Below are 22,322 nucleotides of genomic sequence, written 5' to 3'. Positions count from 1 at the left end.
TGAGATGACCTGTTATGACAGCTGATGAACAGGCCAGGATGGATCTGGGAGTGAGTGTCCCACAGATGCACGTCATCTCAGCCCAGCTCGCCGTATCTGGACTCCTAACAGGATGGAGTGCTGCAGAAATGCATCTCAAACAGGCAGAGTTACCGAGTGTGATGTCCTCAGTTGGCCGCTGCCGTTTCCAGTGGCTGCAGTCGGAGTGTGGATGCTGGCAGGTCTCTCTGCCTGATGTCAGGATCACACCTCGTCTCCTTGACAGACTTCAGCTCATGTCAGTCGGCCAAAAAAAAAAACTGCTGTCACACAGAGTGAACCTGTGGAGAGGTCGCATTCAGTGCCATGACGGAGAAATACTCTCCCACCTCTAGCATTTTCAGGCGGTGTTATTGTTGGTGCTGCTGTAGGAAATTCAGTCGTTTCCGCTGCTATGAATGAACGTGAGTGTATTCATTTATTTAGTCTATGATGGGGATGTGAAAGCTGAAATGGTGCCAGGCTGCCAACCTGGCAGCTCCTTTTTCCCCGGGAGATTTCATGCCCAGTTGTGTACAGAATTGCACAGTGAAAGCAGGGTGTCATTATTCTCTAGCTATTATTGCCATTGTGCAATCAACTCTGACTTCATAATGACACACTGAAATAAAACACCTGTCTATAACCAGTTCACTATAGTTAACATAGTGAAAGCTTTGGAAAGGTCTTCCTACGGCAGCAATATCTGAAGTTGAAACACTGAAAGAAACTGAAGTAGGAGCTGAAAAAGAAGTGCCGTAAATAGTTGATGACTCAAAAGTGGTGGACAAATTGAACCAGAAGTAGATCGAACGAGACAGTTTAAGTTCTGATAGCTGCTATCGACAGTTTAAATATAAATAACGTGTATAATTTTCAGTCAGATGTTGTTGAAGTATTAGTTGAAGTGTAAACACTGAGTGCAGTTGGAATAAATACTGTATGAACAGTTTCTGTTTTTTTCAAGTTTGAAGACTTCAGTTGACATGAAAATGATTCAATGAAAGATTTACTAAAACATAACAATGGGTGAGATAAAATGCTTTTTTAAATTGTATGTGTAACTTCTGATGACTTAATGTTATTTATTCACACGTTTTGTTTATTTTGGAAATTGTATTTTCTTATTTTCTCAAGCTGTATGTTATCAAAAGTTGCATTATTTCTTTTCTTTTCTGTATACAGGAGCAGTGACGCGGGGTTCCCTACACGCATGCGCGCAGCCTGTCAATTCGAAACCAAGCGAGGGAAAACAAACCAAACTCCTGCTGCTGTAAGTTTTTCTTTCTTGCTTCCAGTAACTAATGCTGATTTTCTGTCCTTGTGATGACTGCTGACGATATTTATTTTACCACCTGTACGTGAAACGCTGTGCATGAGTTTATAGAAGCTTGTTTAGTGACACTTTGAGCCACTCAGACCTCCGTTGTGTTTCAGGAAGAGATCGGTGGCGAGACTCAATCTAAAAATCCTTATGTTTGAGATTGGATTACTTATTGCCACAATCGTACACAACCTAAAGTGCTTTTATAGACATTTTACAAATCTGTAAGCTCCACTTTATTATTCGGCTTACACCCAATCCAAAGTGGTGTTTTCCTTGCCCCCGAAATGATGCTTATATCTACTGCTTGACTTCCTAGGGGAAAGTTTGTATGTTATTTAAATAACGTGCGTCTACATGTATTGTTTGCTTGCCGAATTTACCAATAGCGTCCTTTTATTCATATACATACGAATGTTGTTTGTTAATTTCTGTGTTTGTTTGCAAATATCCAGTACAACCTTAAACCTGGTGATTTTTTAACGGAGTTCACTCATTTGATGAAACGACAGAAAAGGACTTACCTCGCTCGCTAAGTTATGCGTTCTTGCAGCTTTCTTTGTTGACTAGCTAGCTTACTTCAACACTGTATAACATTAGTTTGAAGGGTATAGATTGTTATGAGTGCTTCTGTAAGACGATTATGTTCGTGCTAAACAAGGAGGCTAAGCTGCTCTCAGTGGTAGTGTTTGCTAAAGTTAGCTAGCAGGCTAACTAACAGTTACCGTTAACTTGGTGTGGCCGAACTCTTGACATCTGACGTACAAATATGGATCAGCATATCGGTATGTGCTAACTGTTAGTTATCTGTTGGTGTAGTTGTTCAACACTCCGAACAGGTGGACCAGCAGTGTGTACAGCACCAATAACACAGGGGTAGTAATTCTGGCATTTGAAACTGCAGAGGCCCCTTTAAGAAACACTGTTTTTTTCGGCTACCGTTGCCTGCTGGTTCTAAATGAGGGCACACTTGCTGACTGCCACACAGTTACCTGCTGCTGTTTGACTGGCAAACACCACTGTTTTTGTGACATATCCTGATTCCCTGACTGGTGCAGAAAAAGTGCACAGAAAAGCACAGGTGTTTGGTCACTGCAACCTTCCACTGATATTATGGTGGCTATTCTGGCTAAATTAGAGGGTCTACGCATTTTGTGTTTTTTTAAAGAGGGTAAACACAGTCCCACTATCCAGGCGAGAAGCGCTAAGTTGTGCGTCACTGAAACATTCAGCGTATTCCTGACAAACATCAACTCGAATCAACTTGAAGGTCCACAATGTGACAGAAGAGAAAACAACAAGAGTGATAATAATAGTAGGAGTTAGTTTGTTACCTGATTCCAAGTCACTTTGTCTGTTTGTATCTATATTACTGATATATAAAGGTGAACAGTCAGTGAGCTTTGAGATGCAGGAGTAGAAGAAGACACCTCTGTTAGATGGAGCCGTATCAGCCATAATGAGCCACATAAAAGCTTATTTTCCATCTATTTCTTCCACTTCCTCCGTCTAAATAGGGTGTGATTGTGTGTGTAAACAGCTCTGCCTTTTACTGCTGACATTTTATTGAGGCGCTGCTTGGTTAATCAGATGAAGGGATGACAGTGTGCGGCCTAACAACTCGCAAAATGGATTTTGTTGTTTTACACCTTTCTTATTTTAGAGTACATGATCGAAAATTGCGTCTCAGTCTAAATAATTTTCTTAAAGGAAAGAAGCTGCAGGGTATTTAATAGAAGTGACAGCAAAACAAAATGAATTTAAGAGGTTTTCTTGTTGAGCTGTGGTTTGTTCGTACAGGAGGTTGTATCTGTGTGTTTACACCTTGTTCATCTCATGTACGTGTTTTTGACTTGTTAATAGCTTTTATGTCTCTTCTGAATCATCTCTCCTGGCACACACTAACACAAGTGCCTGGTAAAAAAGAAGAATTACATCTGCCAAGACCATCATTTAATGTAGTTAAATCTACGTTTTTCTAGTTATGGTGTTATTACAACCGTCTTTATGACGTTGAATATTTTATATCTCCACCATCCATCACATATGCCTCGAAGCAGCAGGGAGTATCTAAATAAAGACACTCACCTTTTGCATTATGGGAAATATACTCAGGACCTAATGTCATCTCTGCCTCTGCAGCTTAAACAAAGAACTACTGTTACAGTTTTTTGGTTGAGGCTGCAGACACATTTTTGTGAGGTCTGAAGAGCTTACTCATCCGGACTCCACCTGGCTGTGTGAGTTAAAAGGCCAGCGCTCCCTCCTGCTTTTGAAGTGGCGGCCGCTCGCTGTGGGATAGATCACACAATGCGTGACCCCGGTGACCCCCTGCTGGACAGCTGTGTGAGTGTTTGAGGGCATTGGACTTTCATCTGACTGTGGCGTCCTGGTATTTCACCTCTTTGCCTTGGTGGCTGCTGTGTTACTGTCACAAGCTGCCACTTATTTCACTCTTTTCACCTGAAAACACTTTTGGTTGGAGTAAAAAAAGAGGCTCCACACTCTGGCTGGTTTCACGCTGAAGAGGCAGAAAGAGACTGAACATGTCCAGCAGGTAGATAGCTATGACTGCAGGTAAATGGTTCATGTGTAATGATCCTCAAACAGAGAATAAAAGCATCTTTAGTTCTAATTCTGTCTCTTCGTCGCCAACCATGGCTCTAACACTAAAGTACATACTAAACTGAGAATAATGTGTCCAGTTACAGCCCTAGTAAGAAACACTGGTTGGTTAAACTTCGCTGTTAATCAATTTTAATTGAAATAGCAATCTGAAAGTTCATCTTTCATATTGTGTGATGGTTTGAACAGCTTCCTCCTTTGAATCATCGCTCCTCTTAAACTGCATTTGGTGACTAAAATAATAGTTCTGCTATAACAGAGATTTAAGTCCAAAAAAAATAAAAAAGGTACCGTTGGGCAGCAGTATTGGTCCAAATGTGAATGGTACCCAATCCCACTGTTCTGTAACTTCAGTACATCACATGTAAGTTCCTACATGTGAAAAAAAACACTATTCTAAGTCAAGTTTTCTTTAGCTTTCACAATTAAAGCCTCCCTGCAGCTGAAGAATCTGCAGGAAGTGTCGAGAGTCTTTGACAGTAATGTAACTGATTGTAAACTGTAAGGTAGAAACAGATCTTTATTTGAAAACAGTCCTTAAAGGAGAACTTCGGTCGATTTAAACATGCAGCTTCATTGCTCAAGCTACCCTTGACTTGCGAGTACCAAAGACGCGAACAAATTTGGTCCAGCCATTACAGAGCTCCGTGAACGGAGATGTAGCATTGAACGCTAACTGCATGGGGTCAGAACTTCACGCTGTGTTTTAAGCATCTTAACATGCTCCACATCTCACACCAGAAGTTATGCAACATCAGCAGACACCTTAGCACACAGCACTGTAGCGTGTATGACTCAAAATGAATAAAAAAGTAGTTAAAACAGTGTGTTTGTGCAAGGAGCTACTTACCTGTTTGTTGACATCCGCGTCTTCCGGTAGCTAGACCAAACTAGCGTATCCACCGAGTGTGCACTTAACAGGCTTAACAGGCTATTGTAAGGCTCATGGCTCATGACAGGTTGTAACATGCATGTACATTATGAACATACACACGAAAATGCTGGAATACGTTTCCGTCTCCGCCAGTGAGGGAGTAAGTGCACGCTCGACGGATTGACTAGTTTGGTCTAGCTACCGGAACACACGGATGTCAACAAACAGGTAAGTAGCTGCTTGCACAAACACACTATTTTAACTACTTTTTTATTCATTTTGAGTCATACACGCTACAGTGCTGTGTGCTAAGGTGTCTGCTGATGTTGCATAACTTCTGGTGTGAGATGTGGAGCATGTTAAGATGCTTAAAACACAGCGTGAAGTTCTGACCCCATGCAGTTAGCGTTCAATGCTACATCTCCGTTCACGGAGCTCTGTAATGGCTGGACCAAATTTGTTCGCGTCTTCGGTACTCGCAAGTCAAGGGTAGCTTGAGCAATGAAGCTGCATGTTTAAATCGACCGAAGTTCTCCTTTAATTTGAGAGTTTACAGAATGACTTCAGGTTGAGACTTAATAATGATGCCAGTTAACGTTGGGCCTCAGTGTGTGTCAGGCTTTCTTTATGTTCTCACCATGATGGCCTGTCATTTTAATACCTCTAATCCCACAGCAACACTTTCTTGATATCTTATGTTGCTTGTTATGTTTTTTTTTTTTGTACAAAAACCTCCTGCGATTAATTAAGTTGTCATCTTCTCTGATCTTGTAATTACAGACCTGCTGATTCTGTCGTCTTATCTGACAGCTTTGGCCCTGAGTGCTTCTCAGTCAAAAATGAGATTTAATTTTAGTAGAACTAATTTTTTTTGTAATGTGATAACTCTAAAGGAGCTCATTAAAACCTTTAACCATCTCCATTAAACTGATAAAGCCCGTAACTCTGGGGCCCGCAGTCAGCAACTCTTCAGTGTTTCAATTTTGAGGAGCTCATCCAAATCTGCTTCCACAAGCGAAGACACTTACATCGTCGTAAAGGTCCTAATCCTTTAACTGACTTTACTTTAACCTGAGGAGAAGTTTGTCAGAGTCAGCTGTTCAAAAAAACCCACAAAGCTGTTGTCTACTTTCCCAAGTTGTGTCAGATTTACCAACAACATGTTCATACAGGGCTTTTCCATACACATGTGCTCAATGCTGTAAACTAACTTTTTGGCACACCTGCCAAGGGGACCGGTAGATGAAAGAATCTACCGGCCAAGTAAATGTTTTACCGGCCAAATAATAAATTGCCTCTTACATCTGTTTCAGTACTTTTCATGGAGATAACAGTATTATATATTCTTAGAAAAGAGGCCAAAGTATTATTTAGAAATACATTTTAATATTATTAATTAAATTTCATAACGTTGCAAATTAAAAACTTGAACAGTGCAAAACTTTGACAAAGGAAACACTCATCAATTAACTATCAGGCTCTTTAATAGACTTGTCAGTGGCGACTGTACCATAATAACATTTACACTGGATTTGATAGACGTGGTTTTACACGTTTTGTGACGTGACAACTGTTCTCATATTAAGCCACTTGATTATCATACTGAAACCTAAGTGAAGGAAGTCGTTTCAAAAATTATGCGCAACTTAAGTACAACTTCCCTCAGCTCATGAGTTAGAGGTGTCGTCATTGCTGCGCTCGAATCACAATCACTGCACCAAACTTATAAAGAGCGGTGACGCGCACGCTACGTTGCTTCTGAGGGGAACTATTTTCTACAACGGTGACGTCGGGGGAGCTACTTCAGTGCGACACACAACAAATAGCCGGTTTAGCACTAACGTTTGCTACCGTCATAATTTATCACTTTACAGCTACTAACATTTACCCGCCCCGTGGCATGTATCCCTCCAAAATCAAGTCGCCAGGGGAATATTTTAGTCGCATTTGGCGAGTGGCAACCGCTAGTTTACAGCCCTGCATGTGCTGCTTGACGTGGTTTGACTTGGCATGGCAGCCCAGTGTGGCAGGGGTTGTACCTGCCTGAAGGTGTGTCTTTAAGTGACGACGCTCTTGTCTCGTGTAGCGGTTAACAGGCTGCTGTAAATACTTCTTCTACCTGCAGTAATATCGAGGAATAAAGCCCCGCTGATCCAGTGACAAACACCTTTAATTTCCTCTAAATTCTTCACGATTTGAAGTCCTCAGTTCTGTAGCAAGTTTTTATTATGAAGCAGCAACATCAGGATATGTTAACATGACATCTGGAAACAGCCAAAAACGAACATGATGAAACAGACAAATACAGCAGATGTCTGAAAGCACGAACAGGAACACTTGAGAGAAATTAAACTCCAAACCCCAGAGATTCAGTTACTGAGAGCTGAACACACGCTGACTTTTAGAAACATCTTTCTCTTTGGTTTCCTGCAAAGTAAAAAGTTGAGCATCGCAACACAAACTCGTTTGAGGGAAAGACGGAGGTTATCATGTGCTGGCCAGTTTGGACTTTCTCTGGAGCGTCCCACTCAGACCAACCCGGTGCAGTAAAACTGGTAGTGGAACCGCAAATTGATAATAATAATGATAATCGATAATGATAATTGGCTGCAGCTCTAGTCATCATGTTTCTGTGGCTGTATTAAACAGCTGCATGTTGTCCTGTTTCTCTGTGTACAGTGCTGTGATGTCTGTATTATCCAGCCTGTGTCAGCTTCTTCTTTTCCGCTGCATGAGGTGTAAGAAGGTTCATCTCTCACCGTCCTCTGGGAGGATTCCTTTGAGTCCCGCTGCAGAGGAAAGTCCTCCGGTCTGCATGGAAATAAGCCTTTTAGATGTGTGTTTCCGACCCGGGGGTGAGCAGATAAGACAGATGATTTGTGAGGATGCAAAGATAAAAGCACCCTCCACTACACAGACAGTATCATTGTGCCTCCTCCTTGTCTTCTGAATTGCTGAATATATTCTGCCTCTGTGCATCAAACAACATGAACAGAACACATATTAAGTTTTCAGGTTAGAGCGTCACTGATTAGCCAGTGTTTCGGTATGTCTGCAATAAGCTAAACGGCCAACAGGTTAACTGGACTCGCTCTAACATCTAACAACAATAAACAGACATGTTATCACCTTGTAAATCGATATGGTTCGGATATGAGTCAGATGTTATTTAGCTCTGGATTGGTGTCCAACGACTCTTCAGCTCCTCAGGGTTGCACTTTCTTCACAAGCTAATCTTTAAACTTCGCTAAACTCATCGAAAATGGCCAATTGACTCAGTTCCCATTGTGAGTAGATGAGTTTGCCTTTTTTCTGGTTATGTTCAACTTGCAATAGTGTTGGAAAACAGCCATTGTTGCCAGTGAGAGTTCTGCCGTAATTATGTTTTTATACTTTTTTCTTCAGTCTCTGTCTCTCAACCTCTTGTCTTGGACAAAGACGGTAAGAAAATGCTGGAAAAAACACACAAAAGGATTGAAAATTACACAAAAACACCTAAATATGTTTTCTTATGCAGGTTTATAAACCCACTAAACAAAGGGGTTTGACTGCTTTTCCATTGCCAGTGAACAAGTTTACCTTTCTGTTGTTTTTGTTCTTTTTTGTTCTTGTGTCTTACGTTCATCATCACAAATGTGCCAGAAAAACAGGGAACATTAGAAAGAAGCAGATCATCTACCTCATCAGGACACATCCAGAAGAGGTTAAAACTTATTTTAAAAAGTCTTAATCAATTATAGTCTAGATATATAGTAGACAAATCATTTTTATGGAATACAGAAGTTGCCTATCTTACCTTCTCATCTCTGTTGAGAGTTGCACATGGGCAGCTGACAGGTAAAGAAGCCAAATCCAGCATTTAATTTTTCTTTTACATCAGTCTCTCTTTCAAACTCAACATCGACTGATCGTTCAGGATGCTTGAACAGAGACAGATTTGAAAGTATGAACAAGCCAGCAGCCTGAATTTCAACACACATCCAATCATCACGCCTGACGAGGGGCAAAAAAATAACATGTTCACCCGGGTGTTGTGGTTTCATCACAGCCGACTAGAGCCGGAGGTGATAAACACCCGAGTTATGGCAGAGTCATTTGACCCGGGAGTGAATGCCCGTTAAACACACTGACATTGAAGACAAAAGCCAGATGTTAGCTGGGTTTTTTATGCGGTTTGAAAGGGGGATAAAACAGCTGGCTGCTGCTGCTGGGAAGACTGAGACTGAACCATTAACAGTTAATGTGAAGTAAAACCAAAACTAGGAGCTGAAAGAGGATAGAACGCTCTAGGGTAGGGAGATTTTACACATAATGCATTGCTAGTTCATCCATTGTTAATTTGAACATATTGATTTAGAGCAGGTTTGAACTGCAGTCTGTGAATCAGAGGTCTGGATCCAGGTTTCAGGTTTGTACTCGTGTGTGAGGAGCTGCAGGGTGAAGCAGCAGCCGAATGGCTTTGTAAAAAAAACACAACCTTTTCCTTTTTCCTTTTTTCTTCTTCCCCGGGAGAAGTGTAATGCAGATGTTAGACAATTTAAACAGGATTGTCTGTGTCCAGGGTCTGTCTGTCTGTCTGTCTGTCAGCCCTTTTCTCTACTCTGGTCCACAGAGAGCCTGTGACTCAGTACCGAAGTGTGGTTTTAAATGGTTTTAATAAATGGGGCTCTTTGAGCACTGCAGAGCTGCTCTCCCTCGACACACTCCCTCCGCTCTGCACTGGCAAGCTGCTCCTGACCTGATAAAAAAACCCCTGAAATCACCTGCTGAGCTGTGTGACTTTATTTTTTATTTATTCAATAGGTGAAACTGCTGGAGCGTGCGCCCGCGGCAGCTGGAGGTTTTATGTTGTAGAAAATGAACCTTTCGGGTTTCAGCCAGACCGGAGCTGTGTGTGTGTGTGTTGGTGTTCACCTCTGTCCATAATTAATGAGTGTACTTATGGAAATTGGAGATTGTAAAAGGGCAATTAAATATGTGAGTTAAGAGTTTGGTTTGTCTCTGGGTGGATGTTCAGAGAGTCACGTTCTGTGGTGTTGGTGCTGTTTGTGTTTACCTGTACATTAACTTTGGTTACTCTGTGAGTGTGTCGACCGATGACACACATCTGATTAACACATTAAACAAACATAAATGCTCTATTTTCATTGTTAACATTTAACTGGTGCTCTTTAATTGACCTCACCTTGTTGTGCCCTCTTCTTCTGCAGTTTTTTTTATGGCACCTGACTTGATATTCATCTCAATGTGCCCTTCTCCTAATATTCACCTCTTTGTAGATTTTATGGAAGTTCACTTACATTTTTTGCTTCGATGCAAAGAGAACTGAAGGGACTGGGACTGAATGGCTGTGTAGCCTTAAGAAAACCACTTATCAGTGAGTCTGATGGGGGGAAAGGTTTCAGTTAGCGAGGGAGCATAAAGATTGGACTGGAGCGATTGGAGCGATGGAAAAAGGTTGTGTGGTCTGATGAGTCCAGATTTACCCTGTCGCAGAGTGATGGATTCATCAGGGTAAGAAGAGTGGATCTGAACTGTTGGTAATTTCCTGTCAATCATTGAATCGACTAATATTTTTAGCTGTTTTCGACAGTATTTTTAAAAATAATTGATGAATGATTAAACTTTGCAGCCATCATAAGATGGGACTTTGTCTTACTGACCTGGGAGGGACACTAGTCTTGCTCAGTGGCACCTCAGCAGGAAGGACATGGGTAATAACGCAGACTGTGTGACCATCCAGTGTCCTCCGCCCGTCCAGATATGTCCGGTTTGAGTCCTAAGTGCTGCACTGAGCCCATGTTTCAGCTGTCAGGTGCTGTTTGGAGATCCATCCTCCGTCCCTCTCAGACGCTTTGTTCCTCATGAACGATGTAGTTGGGATGAACTTCAGTTACCCTCTGAGTTAATGAGTGTCCCCGGAGCAGCTGGGCAGTGGGTTTCGGTGACGCTCTGAGGAGAAGGAAGGCCGTCTGCTTGGGGTGGCCCGCCGTCGTATTGCAGGGATCAGCTGCTGTCCCGCCGCGGGGATCATCCGACTGTTTACAGCCGACTGGTGGTCTCGGATATGTTGCTGCTCTGTGGGTGGGACTCCGACTCTCAGCTCTGTCTGTACCATTTATTTACTTGAAACTGACAAACAGACCATTTACAGGAGGACACAGGTTCAGGTCACTGTGTGCAGAGAAGGTCCAGCAGGTCCAGGTGTCAGGATTTTATCATACAGGCGGGTTTTTGTCAGGATGGTGTTGCCACGGAGAAGTCACAAATAAATATGTTCCTCGGATTGTTCGGGTTGACGGGCAATTTTTCTCCTGAGGAACCTGTTTGTGACATTTAGTTTTGTGTGATTTAAAGCATTTCCGTGTTAACAAGACTTTGCTTTATGCTGCGTTGTTGTTAATGTCTTTCTGAACTCTTTTTTTTATTCCAAAGTGTTTGAAGCTTGCGTTTTAACCCCATCAAAGACCAAATACTTTGCTCAGACACGTGATGTCTGCCTTAGGTAACCATCACTTTTCCTGTCTGCACTATACACATTTTCTTCACGTTTCTGTGTGTTTTTGGTGTTTTGAAGCTTTTTAAGCCTCAGTGTCAGGTGCAGCTCCAGCGTCCTGGCTAATGAACCTGCAGGTGTGGATGAGGTATGTGATGTTTTGGGGGCAAACAGACTGACGGAGTGACTTGTCGCAGCTGTAGGTCAGATGTGGTACCTTCGCACGGAGCTGCTCTGAACTGATGAATGAATCACTCATCGTGCTCTAATTCAGGCCTGCGGCTCCTCCCCTCTGGTCTAAATCAGAGAGGTTTGTTTGATTTTATTTTTTCCCGGCTTGGTTTTCTGCCTGACTGAGCAGTTGACTGTACGGCCGAGTGAACAGCTCGTTTGCCTCGCAGGCTGTTCCCGCTCTGCCGTCCTCGGTCGTCGAGGTACCACCGAGGGACTCGCCAGTCAAATCTGCCGGAAATCAAACTAACAAGCTCTGACAGGAAGCAACGTGCTACCTGCTGGGAACACGGCCAACACTTTCCTGGGTTTCTCTCTGAAACGCCTCACAGACTTTAACCCTCCTGCCGTGCTGTCGACATGGATCTGGTGTTTCCTGTCAGAGGTTTTATCCCGGTAATGAGTCGTCCGTGGTGGAGGACAGTCAGACTGGACTTCAAACCAAAGACCTTCAGACCACAGATCACAGGCCGGATCAGTGTCTGTCAGCAGCTGTCTGTCCTGTCTGCTTAGATAGACGACAGATTAACGCCTGCAGCTGCTGATGCTCTGCCCAACCAGACAAACGTTAACTCAACATTTTCAGATGTTTCAAACATCATTATTGACACAATCAGTTCTTTTAAACCACAGTCTGAACTCTATCCCACAGTGTTTGTCACCCAGTTTGTTGGGTCAGAAATTAATCATCATTTCTGATTCATTTTCTTCAGGTCACGTGGACGTCATGCCTGTCCATGTGCTGTCTGAGGGGGCGGGGCCAGGCGCCCAGGTACCAGCACACCTGACCAGGATTTCCATCTCGCTCATCAGCACCAGCATCGACTGCTCCAAGAAAACAGTCAAGGTTCGTTTGCAGCAGGCTGAGAGGATTTCATTCTTACACAATGATGGGAATGATAAAACTGTTTGTACTCCTTAAACACCATTACATCCACTCTGATCAAACCTTTTAGCCTCAAACTGTAGAAGGAACACAGTGTTCTGTCACTTAAAGATATTACCAAGGGCAGACCTTTATTCTCTCACAGAGATGTTGGAGAAGCTTACGCACACTTTTGATAAAAGCAGAAAGAAAAAGAAAAGAGCTCTCTTTTACAATCCCTGCACTGAATACTTGTCAGTTTTTCAGCTGAATTGTAAGATTCACGTCTATGAATTTCTTCACTAATTTACTGCTGCTCACAGAACCAGCAACTAAGACCCAGTCCTGCAGAGAAGCTGCCTTCTGTAGCCCTGAACCCAAACTGTGGGTTTCACTGCTTTTGAATGCTCACCTGGTTGTGAGATAGTTTGTTTCACGTACGAGACATTTTTATGCCAAAATACTCAATTAGCGGTGCTTTATTAAATTCACCTCCTGCTAGGAACGCAGACGTAAATCAGTGATAACGATTACAGCTGTCAGTGATTTTAATTGGCATGATTGCGACAGTATTGCTGTGATCCCGTGGCGGTAGTATAGAGTGGAAATAATGTTGCTGCAGTCTGAAAACTGAAGGTTTTATTACTGTTCATTTGCATCTAAGGCATTCAATTATGCTGTGTTAGTGTCAATCAAAATATACAAACTCTTTTCCAAGTTTATATCAAGTTCCAGGTGTTTTGCAGTAAGAGCAGCAAGAGAGTTTGTTCAGGAAAAATTCAAAACGTCCTCACAGTAGTTCTTATTCTAGTACTTTTTCACTTTGTGGTAAAAATAAGCTTGAAGCTGTTTAAGTGCGGTCTTTCACATAATATAATACAGGATATCAGTGTCGGTAATTACCGTTTTCATTTCTGTCACCTGCCACCATCTGCTCACATCCACCTAGTTTCTTTTCTTCTTTTGCACAACGTTATTTTCTTGTTCTTGATTAGTGCTCTGCAGGAATATATTTACTGTATGTCAGTATGAATAATCCACCTTCTGTCTCTCAGCTCACTTCCCCCATGGCGCTCATCAACCCTGCTCAGTTTTCTGATGTGGCTTTGATCAGCTGACAGGCCCAGGCAGAGCTTCACTCAGAGCTAAATCTCCTTCAGTTTGCCTCTGAGTTTATTGTGTTTGAGAGTTTGCATGTTTTTGTGTTTTCTCCAGGGGAAAGTGGTCCATAAAGGTCGGCTGGTGTCGTTAGCAGATGACGACTTCATCCTGAAGACTGTCATCCAAGGTACCTACTGTACATGTGTTCGTCTGTGTGTGTGTGTATCAGCTGTTTGTTTGTTTCTTTGTAACTGAGTTTGGTCCAAGCAGCTGCCTGCTGGGTGTTTTTGTGTTATCAATCAGTTTTCAAAGTATTTTAGTGCAGATGTGACGTTGAGTTCAGTCCTATGGTGCTTTAAAGGAAACTGCTAATACAAGGAAGCCATTCAGCACCCTGTCAGTCAATAACTAATGTCTTTGCGTACTTTGCTTTTGCTTTAAACAGTGTGTTTAATTAGAAGAGGAAAACCTTCAATTTATAGTGTAAGAGATTAATTAGATTTAGATTAATAGGACTTGTAGGTGATTTGTTATCGTACACTATCTGATACTCATTGCAGATAGTTAATGAACAGTTTGGCTCCTTTACTCATTTTTTGTGATGCACTGAATAAAGGAGCCTTGACACAACATAAAACATTTAGGCGTAACATAATTTGCTCATCTTATGCTGAAATTTTAAATTCAAGGGAAAGCTTTTTAGCAGAGTCGGGACTGAAATAATTGGCTATTCTTGGCAAGCGTGTCAAATGTGAGTATTGTTGTTTTCATAATACCGCAGCATGCTAACGCCGAACAATTGGACGTAATTCTAGGCTTCCTCACACGGCTCCTCTCGGATGCTACGAACCCAAATGAACTACTGTTAACAGCTGATCTTGAGTGAAGTAACAATCATTCAAAACCAGAAAAAACATGATAAGTATTGCAAGAAGCTTCACAGGTGTGTGGGACTCTGAAGTAGCTGGGTCCTGTTGCTAATAAATAGATAATGTGGTACTGGAACAGTGAATGTACTCACTGATACTGATTTCCAATACTGGTGTCAGTCTTGAAACAACCCAACATGCTTCTGTGGTTATAAAGTGGTTGCCGACAGTCCAATGTCAATCCACTTTCTCCCGGCCTGTTTAGAAGCCGGCTCCCCGGCTTTGTAATTAATGAGACTTAACATAGTTTATTCAAGAGATGCATTTGGAAGCGGTGGCATCCCTGCTGCTGTTAAATTTGTCAGTCCTGCAACTAACGATTATGTTCATCATGATTAATCCACCAATTACTGTCACAATCATTTGGTCTATAATTGTGACAAATGCTCATATGCATATTTGCTTGGAGAAATGTCTGAAATGATTAATTGACCATAAAAATAGTTGGAGATTAATTGTCTTTAAATCAAATAAGTGATTGATCACATGGTTATAGACTATAATATGAAAATAATATAAAAGTGTGAAGAGGTATTCTGTTGATCAACGATGAGAAGTTGCATGTAAAAGTTAACGAAGGTTCGACTGAGTGCAGTTTTTTTTAAAGCTTGTTTTCCTGCTAGTTCATGTGCTGTATAACAAAAACAAGGAGCGTAAAGAGAGTAACAGGCTGAACTGCAGAGTTGACAGTGTGGAGAGTTTCACCGGGTGTGTGTGGATCTATCAGGACTTTGTGTGTGTTAAGCTGTTTGGCTGGCCTGTATTGTAGACGCAGACAGAGGCCGCTGTGTCTCATTGTTGTCTCGTCTGTGGCCTTCTTATCTCTGAGCAGCCTGATTAAAAAGCCACAGAGAGCCGAGGCTCTTATTGTGGCGGGGGACATCCTTCCTCCTATCCATTTAAACTCTGTGACACCCTGCCTGCAGCTCCAGCTCCAGGATGAGCCGGCCGGCCTCTCCTGTATTGTTGGTTTATAGACGGTCTATCAGTTTTGGTGCAGAGTCTGACCCTGCTGGTTTTGTGATTGATTTGGGACAGTCTCACTAATGTTTCTCCTTTTTTTTGCTGCTGTTCTTGTAGTTTTTTTTTTAAAGACGCTGTGTTCGCTTTAACCTGATTTGTGCTGGTGCGTTTGCCCAATTTTGTCCAGTTTGCTGAGACTGATGAGAACACCTCAAACGATTTGTTTTGTCTGTGATCACAACATTTCATTTGACTGCTGCCACAGCATGGGAGAGATATATGAATTTTTGATTTCTGGTTTAAGATTGCCATGTCTTGTACTTGACTGTCATTTGTATCCATTAATGTCCTATTGTCCTGTCAGTGAACAACCCTGTTGTTGTTCTCTGATACCGCAAAACGGAGAAAACTAGCAGGCTGTGCTGAACAGATAGAAATGACACCAATCCTTCTAGAAGTAATATGTGGAAGCAATTTGAATTCAACACCACAGATGCCTTATAAAATGCAGCTGCCTGGCTGCTCTGTAATCTGTCACACGAGTGAGGCATTGGAGGCAGCGCTAATGAACAGAACCACATACATTTTACGCACAAATTACATGTTGCTTCCCAGTCATTGGAAGTAACGGCCCTACTGCAGCAGAACGGGCTCCTAACCACCAGGTTTGACACTTGATTACTGCCATTACATCTGGGAAAGTGCACCGAAGTGGCAAAACTCAGTAACAGAAATGTAAACATTAATAGAACCGCCGAAAAGGAAAATGTTGCCGATTGCCAACCTGCTTTATGTAATTCACAGTGGGGGTAATGTGATGCTTAAAACACTGACAAAGTCAACCAGGTGACCAAAACAGGTCAGAAACAAATGTTGTGTCTGTGTGTTTGTGAGCAGGTGGCTGCCATATTCTTTCCTGTTTCAAAACTCAGGATAACATAATAAAATCAAACTGTCAAACTATGTAGTTCTGATCAAATATTAATCAGGTTTCTTTCACAGCTTTGCCTACTTTTAGCATTATTTATTTATTTATTTTGGAAGCACCGCTCGACTCACTTTACATCCCCCACCAGCCGCTGACACACCGTACATTCTGTTGTTGTAGGTTTCCTTCCTGTTGACCTGCATCTTTCTGGTATACAGACGGCCCAGTGTTGTGTTATTTGCAGCGGTGAAAAACCGTCTTTGAAATACAAGCTCTTCACCTCCGCATGGAAGTTAATTATTGCTTTTTCTTTGAACCAAAACCAATTTCCTTTCTTCACTGCATTGCAGCCTGAATTAATAGACCGTATTCACTTGATGGCAGAGCAAAATGAATGAGCCTTCTTAACAATTTTGATAGGATTTTAATAGTTCTATATAATTCGATCTAATAGAAGTATGTAAACATGGAATAATGGAGACCTAAAATTCAACCTTAGGGAATCCACCTGTCCTAGAGAGTGGAACAACATTAGGGCTGCGTAGGAAAGTTCAGAGGGTTCCACAAGTCGAGGCAATAAGAAATTCATGAGTTGTTAACTTACATTCTCCTTAATGTTTCCTACAGTGTTCAAACCAAAATGCTTAATGTAACGATACGTTTCATTTGGCTGCTGTTGCTTTGACTTCCAAAGACAGAGTCGGAGAGTGAGGAAGGAATGAGACTGAATGTAACATGAATATATGTAGGTTGTTTAATGGTGTGTTCACTTTACTGTGTGTGTGTGTGTGTGTGTATGTTTTGAATTCTGGTCAACCTCTCACTGAACTCAGAACTCAGAAGTTAGTCCAAAAAGTTAAAAAGTAATCTCTGAGCTCTCCTCTCGTCAGTAAACAACGATCATAGCAGAATCAGATGTGAGTCCCGGTGTTAATTCCTCCAGAAGTTCTGGCTCTGTACCCGCCTGCTCCACCTGGCCCTGCTCCACCTGGCCCTGCTCCACCTGGCCCTGCTCCACCTGGCCCTGCTCCACCTGGCCCTGCTGACACAACGTCTTTAAATGTTTTTTGTGTATTTTGATAGAGACCCCTTGCAGCAGAAATCACATATAATTTAGTTAATGTGTCCGTACATGACAGAAACTGTCTGCGCTAGTTTAATAAACATGTTGTGCGTATGTTTTGCAGAAGAAGATTCCCAACCAGACACGACGTCCATCAATGTCGTCCTGTTGGGGGCGCTGGCCAAGGACTTCAATCAAGCTGTCAATCAAGGGGTAGGAACTCCTCTTACCGTCCTGGAGAGACTAACTTCTTGTTCACTACATCTACACCAGATTTTTCAGTCTTGATATGTGATCATTCTGTCGTGTTCATCTATATTTAGTGCGTGCTGATATGTTGTTGTGATAACATGTGGATGGATACGTTGACGTTCGCGGGCCGACAGTGACTTTCTGCTGAATCTAATTTACACTTTGAGTTATTTTCTGATGCCTTTTCTCTTCTTTGTGACACCCGAGTGTTAACAAACTCTGGCGGTGTGCTTTTTTTTTTTTCTTAGAGATCATGCACTCTCCGCCTCCCCAGACCACCACAACTCTTATTTGGATGCTCCTAAAGGCTTTGCAGAGAGGCTGAAATGATCTGAAAACACGTTAAGATACAGCACCCAAAAATATGAGTCGATAATTAGCGAGGAACAGGACAATAAATAATGAAGATTTAATGAGCTATTCCTGAATAACTTTGATTCGAGGACTGTTTAGTAGATAGTGCTTTGTCACCAGAGAACAGACTGGGAGATGCTATATCAAAGAATCATTTGGGAGTCACTGGTGTATAAAAATCTCTGAATAAGCCTACCGACCACTTTGTTTATGAGTCGCTCTGCACAAACAAGTGGCCACTCAGTGATTACAACTCACTAAATCATTCGTTCTCTTTGTGCTCCCTCAAATAAGTTACAGTTTACTGGCTCTGCTTTTTCTCCAAACCCATCATTCTGCTTGGAGGAATATATGATTTATTACATTTATATCAGACAGATTTATTCAATTAGATAATACATGCGAGTGGAGAGAGTGTCCTTGTGAGGCAGAGAGGAGTTTGAAGAAGTTACTCCTTTGAGGCTGCTTCCTTTCAGCCCGAGAGGTTTGAGTGAAGAGCGGTTTGAAAGTCTGTTCATGATGAATATTCATGAGATGCTGATGGGAACACATTTTGTTATTTTCACTAAAAACTAGGCTTGAATAATTGGAGGTGTGTCCGTGGAAATTGTGTTTTTCTGGATGATTAAACCTCTGATTTGAATAAGGTAATGAGCCGAGTGATGCGCGTGATGTGTTGACATTCATTTTTGAGGAGGAGGTGAATTAATCCACGTACTTCGTGTCTGAAGAAATGTTTTTATTTTGAAGCAGCCACAGGAAACATGGTGTTTTTTTTCTCACCAGTAGCCTCTGTGTTGTTTGTGACAAGTGATTTCTGCTTCCAGATTTTAAAAAACAGCCCTTGCAGTTACCGTGGTAACCGTAAGTGTCACCAAACCAAACAGGACTGAAATCCTGAGGATTACAACTTTTATTATTCCTTCAAAGAATATGCGGTCCTGTGCTCCGTTAACGTCTTCATGTGTCAGGGCTCTGGTGCGACAGTTCGCCTCCTGCAGCTCGCTGTATCGTTCATTCTGATACCGTCACATCTGCACACATCTGCACACAGTGGCAGCTTTGATGTTGTTTACAGGGCTCTGAATCTGTTTTTGACCTGGTCGGGGACAGTGAACACATCAGGGATAATCCTCCTGTCAGCAGTATCTCACTGTGCTTTTGGTTTCCCTACAGCAGCGTCTTGATGAAACCAAAAGCGCCGTAAAGCTCGCTGAAGTCATCTCATCCTGAGCTGCTGTGCTCCACTGTAGATCACAGAGTTCTTGTCAGGCCATGTGTCTCTGTAACATGATTATTCAAACTATCTGCTGTCCCTTTGTCAGGCTTTAAAGCCGTCTCGGGGGCAGCTGACACGCCAAACAAAAGACAATCTCCACTTTTCACACCAGCTTATCATCGGCGGCTTGTTGTGACGCCTTACTTAATGTCTCCCAGGATGCTACATCTGCCACTTCAATCTGTCCTCCCTCCGGGAAGAAGGATGTATATTTATCTCTCTGTGCTCTCTCATTTATAATCCCTGATGTCTCTGCTTCTTGTTGTTTATCCTGTGTGTTCCTGCAGGATGTGGTGGTGGCTGCTGGCTTCACTGTGGGTAAATCTCCCACAGTTCATAAGGACAAGTTGCATCCCTTTAACCTGCTACTGTCAGGAGACAGCGCCTGTATTTATGTAAGGACTAGTAATAGTAATGTGCACTGCATGTATGCATACACAAATCCGCCACAACCTTTAGAAGACCAACAGGTAAAGTGAGGAACATTGAGCTGCTTATCTTCTCCGTCTGAAGCGATGCATCACAGCGTCGGTGTGTGTACCTGTGTGTGTGTGTGTGTGTGTGTGTGTGTGTGTGTGTGTGTGTGTGTGTGTGTGCGCGTGTGTAAACTCAATCTGCAAGCTCTCACAGTGGGTTAGAGCATTAGATCTTGTGGGTGAGCTGTAAATTGAACATGACTCATCTTCGGCGCTGTCTCACTCGATGTCAGTGTCAGACAGACATGTCAACATCACCAGCGTCACCTGGAGACGTGCCTTTGTTTACCTGGCGATGAATCTCACATCCTCCTCATGTTTGCCTGCAGGCGCAGCCGTCACTCACAACTAGCACCCGCTGCTAACCAAATGTCATACATTCAAATTTTCAGTATATCTGTAAATGAATGTTACCAAGTGCTTAAGTATAAGTTTGAGGAACTTTACTCACATCTCCTGTAACTTTAAAGTAACAATAAGTAATATTTTAACATAATATATGTGTGTTTTAAGGGTAGTTTTAAATGTTTTGATATAATATTACCAACAATCAGAAACTTTGTTTTGCTCAGAGTCCAGAAGCTCTGTGTGGATCTAGATCCTCAGTAGTCTCAGTTCACTGTGCTGTCGGCTGTTTGACTGTAAAGACCTTCACTCTGTGTTTTTTTTAGATATCGTTACTTCACTTCACTCTCCTCACTCATCCTGTCACTTGTGTCTGCTGTGACTGTAACATCTCCTCTTTGTCCTCATCCATCAGGTGTCACGCCCGCCGCCTCCTGCCGACCCCAGATCCCCGCTGGCCGCCAAGAGGAGCTCCACGCTCTCCGCTGAGGTCAGACTCCTGAATCCTGGTTCACTGAAGAGGCTGCTGGAGTGTGTTGTGGAAGTCTTGTATCTGTCAGGATGCTTCATGTCAGCTGCTGGCTGACCCGGAGTCACCTGCACAGGATCGGGGTCTCACCGGGGCCTCTGTGTCTCTGTGGTGGAGATAATGTGGCCATGAAGATTGTCACTATTTGATAACATGCAGAAACTGAAAAGAGGTGCAGTAGAAAAAAGAAGCTGAGCAACATTTGAGAGCGAGGTGTTGAATCAGCTGTGAAAAACAACTCTGACATGTTGACAACACACTTTGTCTGATCAGTACATGTCTGCTTTGTGTCTGCAGGCAATTTTTGATTTTTTTTTTCTTTTTGGAATAACTTTATGACTTTTTGAATTAATATCACAGCTTTTTGGAAGAGCTACAACATTTTTTTTGTTATGCATTACATAGTTTTTAAGATGGTAGAAAATCCCCCCAGGAAAAGCTCCAGGCTTTGAAGCCAACTTCAGTAGTGGCCAAGCCGTGTTATCACAACGCTACATGACGCACTGAGGGCCAAAAAGGCTTTTTCCAAAAGCTTACATTAAGAGAGAAGAAGCTGTGAGCGGTGAATACAATACGTCAAAACACCCACAGAGTGACTGGTTTCACTGTCATAATTTGAGCTATTTGAATCGAGAACATTTGGAAAGTCTAGAAGAGCCACAAGAGTAATTTTAACCAGAGAAGTGGAGCTACATAGGAATGAACGAGGCTGCGCTTCAGAGGCTGTATCCAAATGTTTAATGTCAGATAAATGAGTCAAACCCAACCTCTTCCAGATATTTCGTAAAAAGCGTTGAAAAAGCTTAATCGTGCTGTACAGGCACAGCCCTTGTCATAAATTCCCCATCACTCCCTTGAAGCTACTACAAGAAACTATTATTTAATTAGTTGATTCTGGTGGCCCCTGAAGGACAAAAGATAGCGATGGTGAAACAAGGCAAACTGTTTGAGACTACAGAGCAGCTTCTTTATCAGTGGCCACACAGGCACTATCTATGATTTGAGATTTCCTGCTGTTTGTGACTCCTTGCGATGACTCAAGTCGTGTGTAACACACACAATGCAGAAGGGACAGGACTTCCCGTCACCTCGTATGTTAAAAGTCTGGTAATTTGCCGTCACCTCAGTGGGAGCCATGAAAGAGAGCCAGCTAATGATGGCGAACGCCCCGGTCGACTCTGTGCTGCAGGATGAACGGAGCACTGAGGGTGTGAGAGCTGCCAGTGATTCAGCGAGCGTTGAAATAACATGAATGAAAATGTCCAGTGGGAATCGGTGTTGTGAACCCAACAGCGCGGTGGCTCATCCCAAATATTGGCTGCTGCACAGGGAGAGCTCAGCTCCTCAGTGAATGTAAAGCAAAATGGCAAAAATAACTTCAGACTTTGGTAATGAAAGCTCGTCTGACTGTCGGCCCGCAGAGACACACGAGAGCGCGTATAGAAGTCGGCTCTGATCTGCGGAGACAGTCTGCTGCCAACGTTAATGCTACCATCATATAATAAAACATACATACAAGGAGACAAATATTATATAAGATAAAGCCAGTGACGGAGTAACAGTGAGGTGGAGCTGATGGTAAACATTTCTAAAACAGAATAAATAAACAGATTGAAGAGACAGAATGACACAATAATAAAGAAGAGATCAGATATGTTCAGAAAGCAGTG

The 22,322-nt window shown here is 42.4% G+C and overlaps 1 protein-coding gene across 1 annotated transcript in view; it reads left to right on the top strand.

The window, feature by feature from the left end:
• The first annotated feature begins 1,201 nt into the window (after positions 1-1,201).
• pot1 (protection of telomeres 1 homolog) overlaps positions 1,202-22,322 on the top strand; it is a 53,386-nt gene continuing 32,265 nt past the window's right edge. The window contains exons 1-6 of the mRNA XM_030424593.1: positions 1,202-1,291; positions 12,282-12,415; positions 13,649-13,721; positions 17,542-17,630; positions 19,590-19,697; positions 20,539-20,613. Of these exons, the coding sequence (XP_030280453.1) occupies positions 12,296-12,415; positions 13,649-13,721; positions 17,542-17,630; positions 19,590-19,697; positions 20,539-20,613 (465 nt within the window). The 5' untranslated portion in view covers positions 1,202-1,291; positions 12,282-12,295. The remainder of the gene's footprint in view (positions 1,292-12,281; positions 12,416-13,648; positions 13,722-17,541; positions 17,631-19,589; positions 19,698-20,538; positions 20,614-22,322) is intronic.

The sequence above is a fragment of the Sparus aurata genome, chromosome 8, assembly GCF_900880675.1.
Source record: "Sparus aurata chromosome 8, fSpaAur1.1, whole genome shotgun sequence".
Classification (NCBI taxonomy): domain Eukaryota; kingdom Metazoa; phylum Chordata; class Actinopteri; order Spariformes; family Sparidae; genus Sparus; species Sparus aurata.
This window is presented reverse-complemented; position numbering and strand designations above follow the sequence as displayed.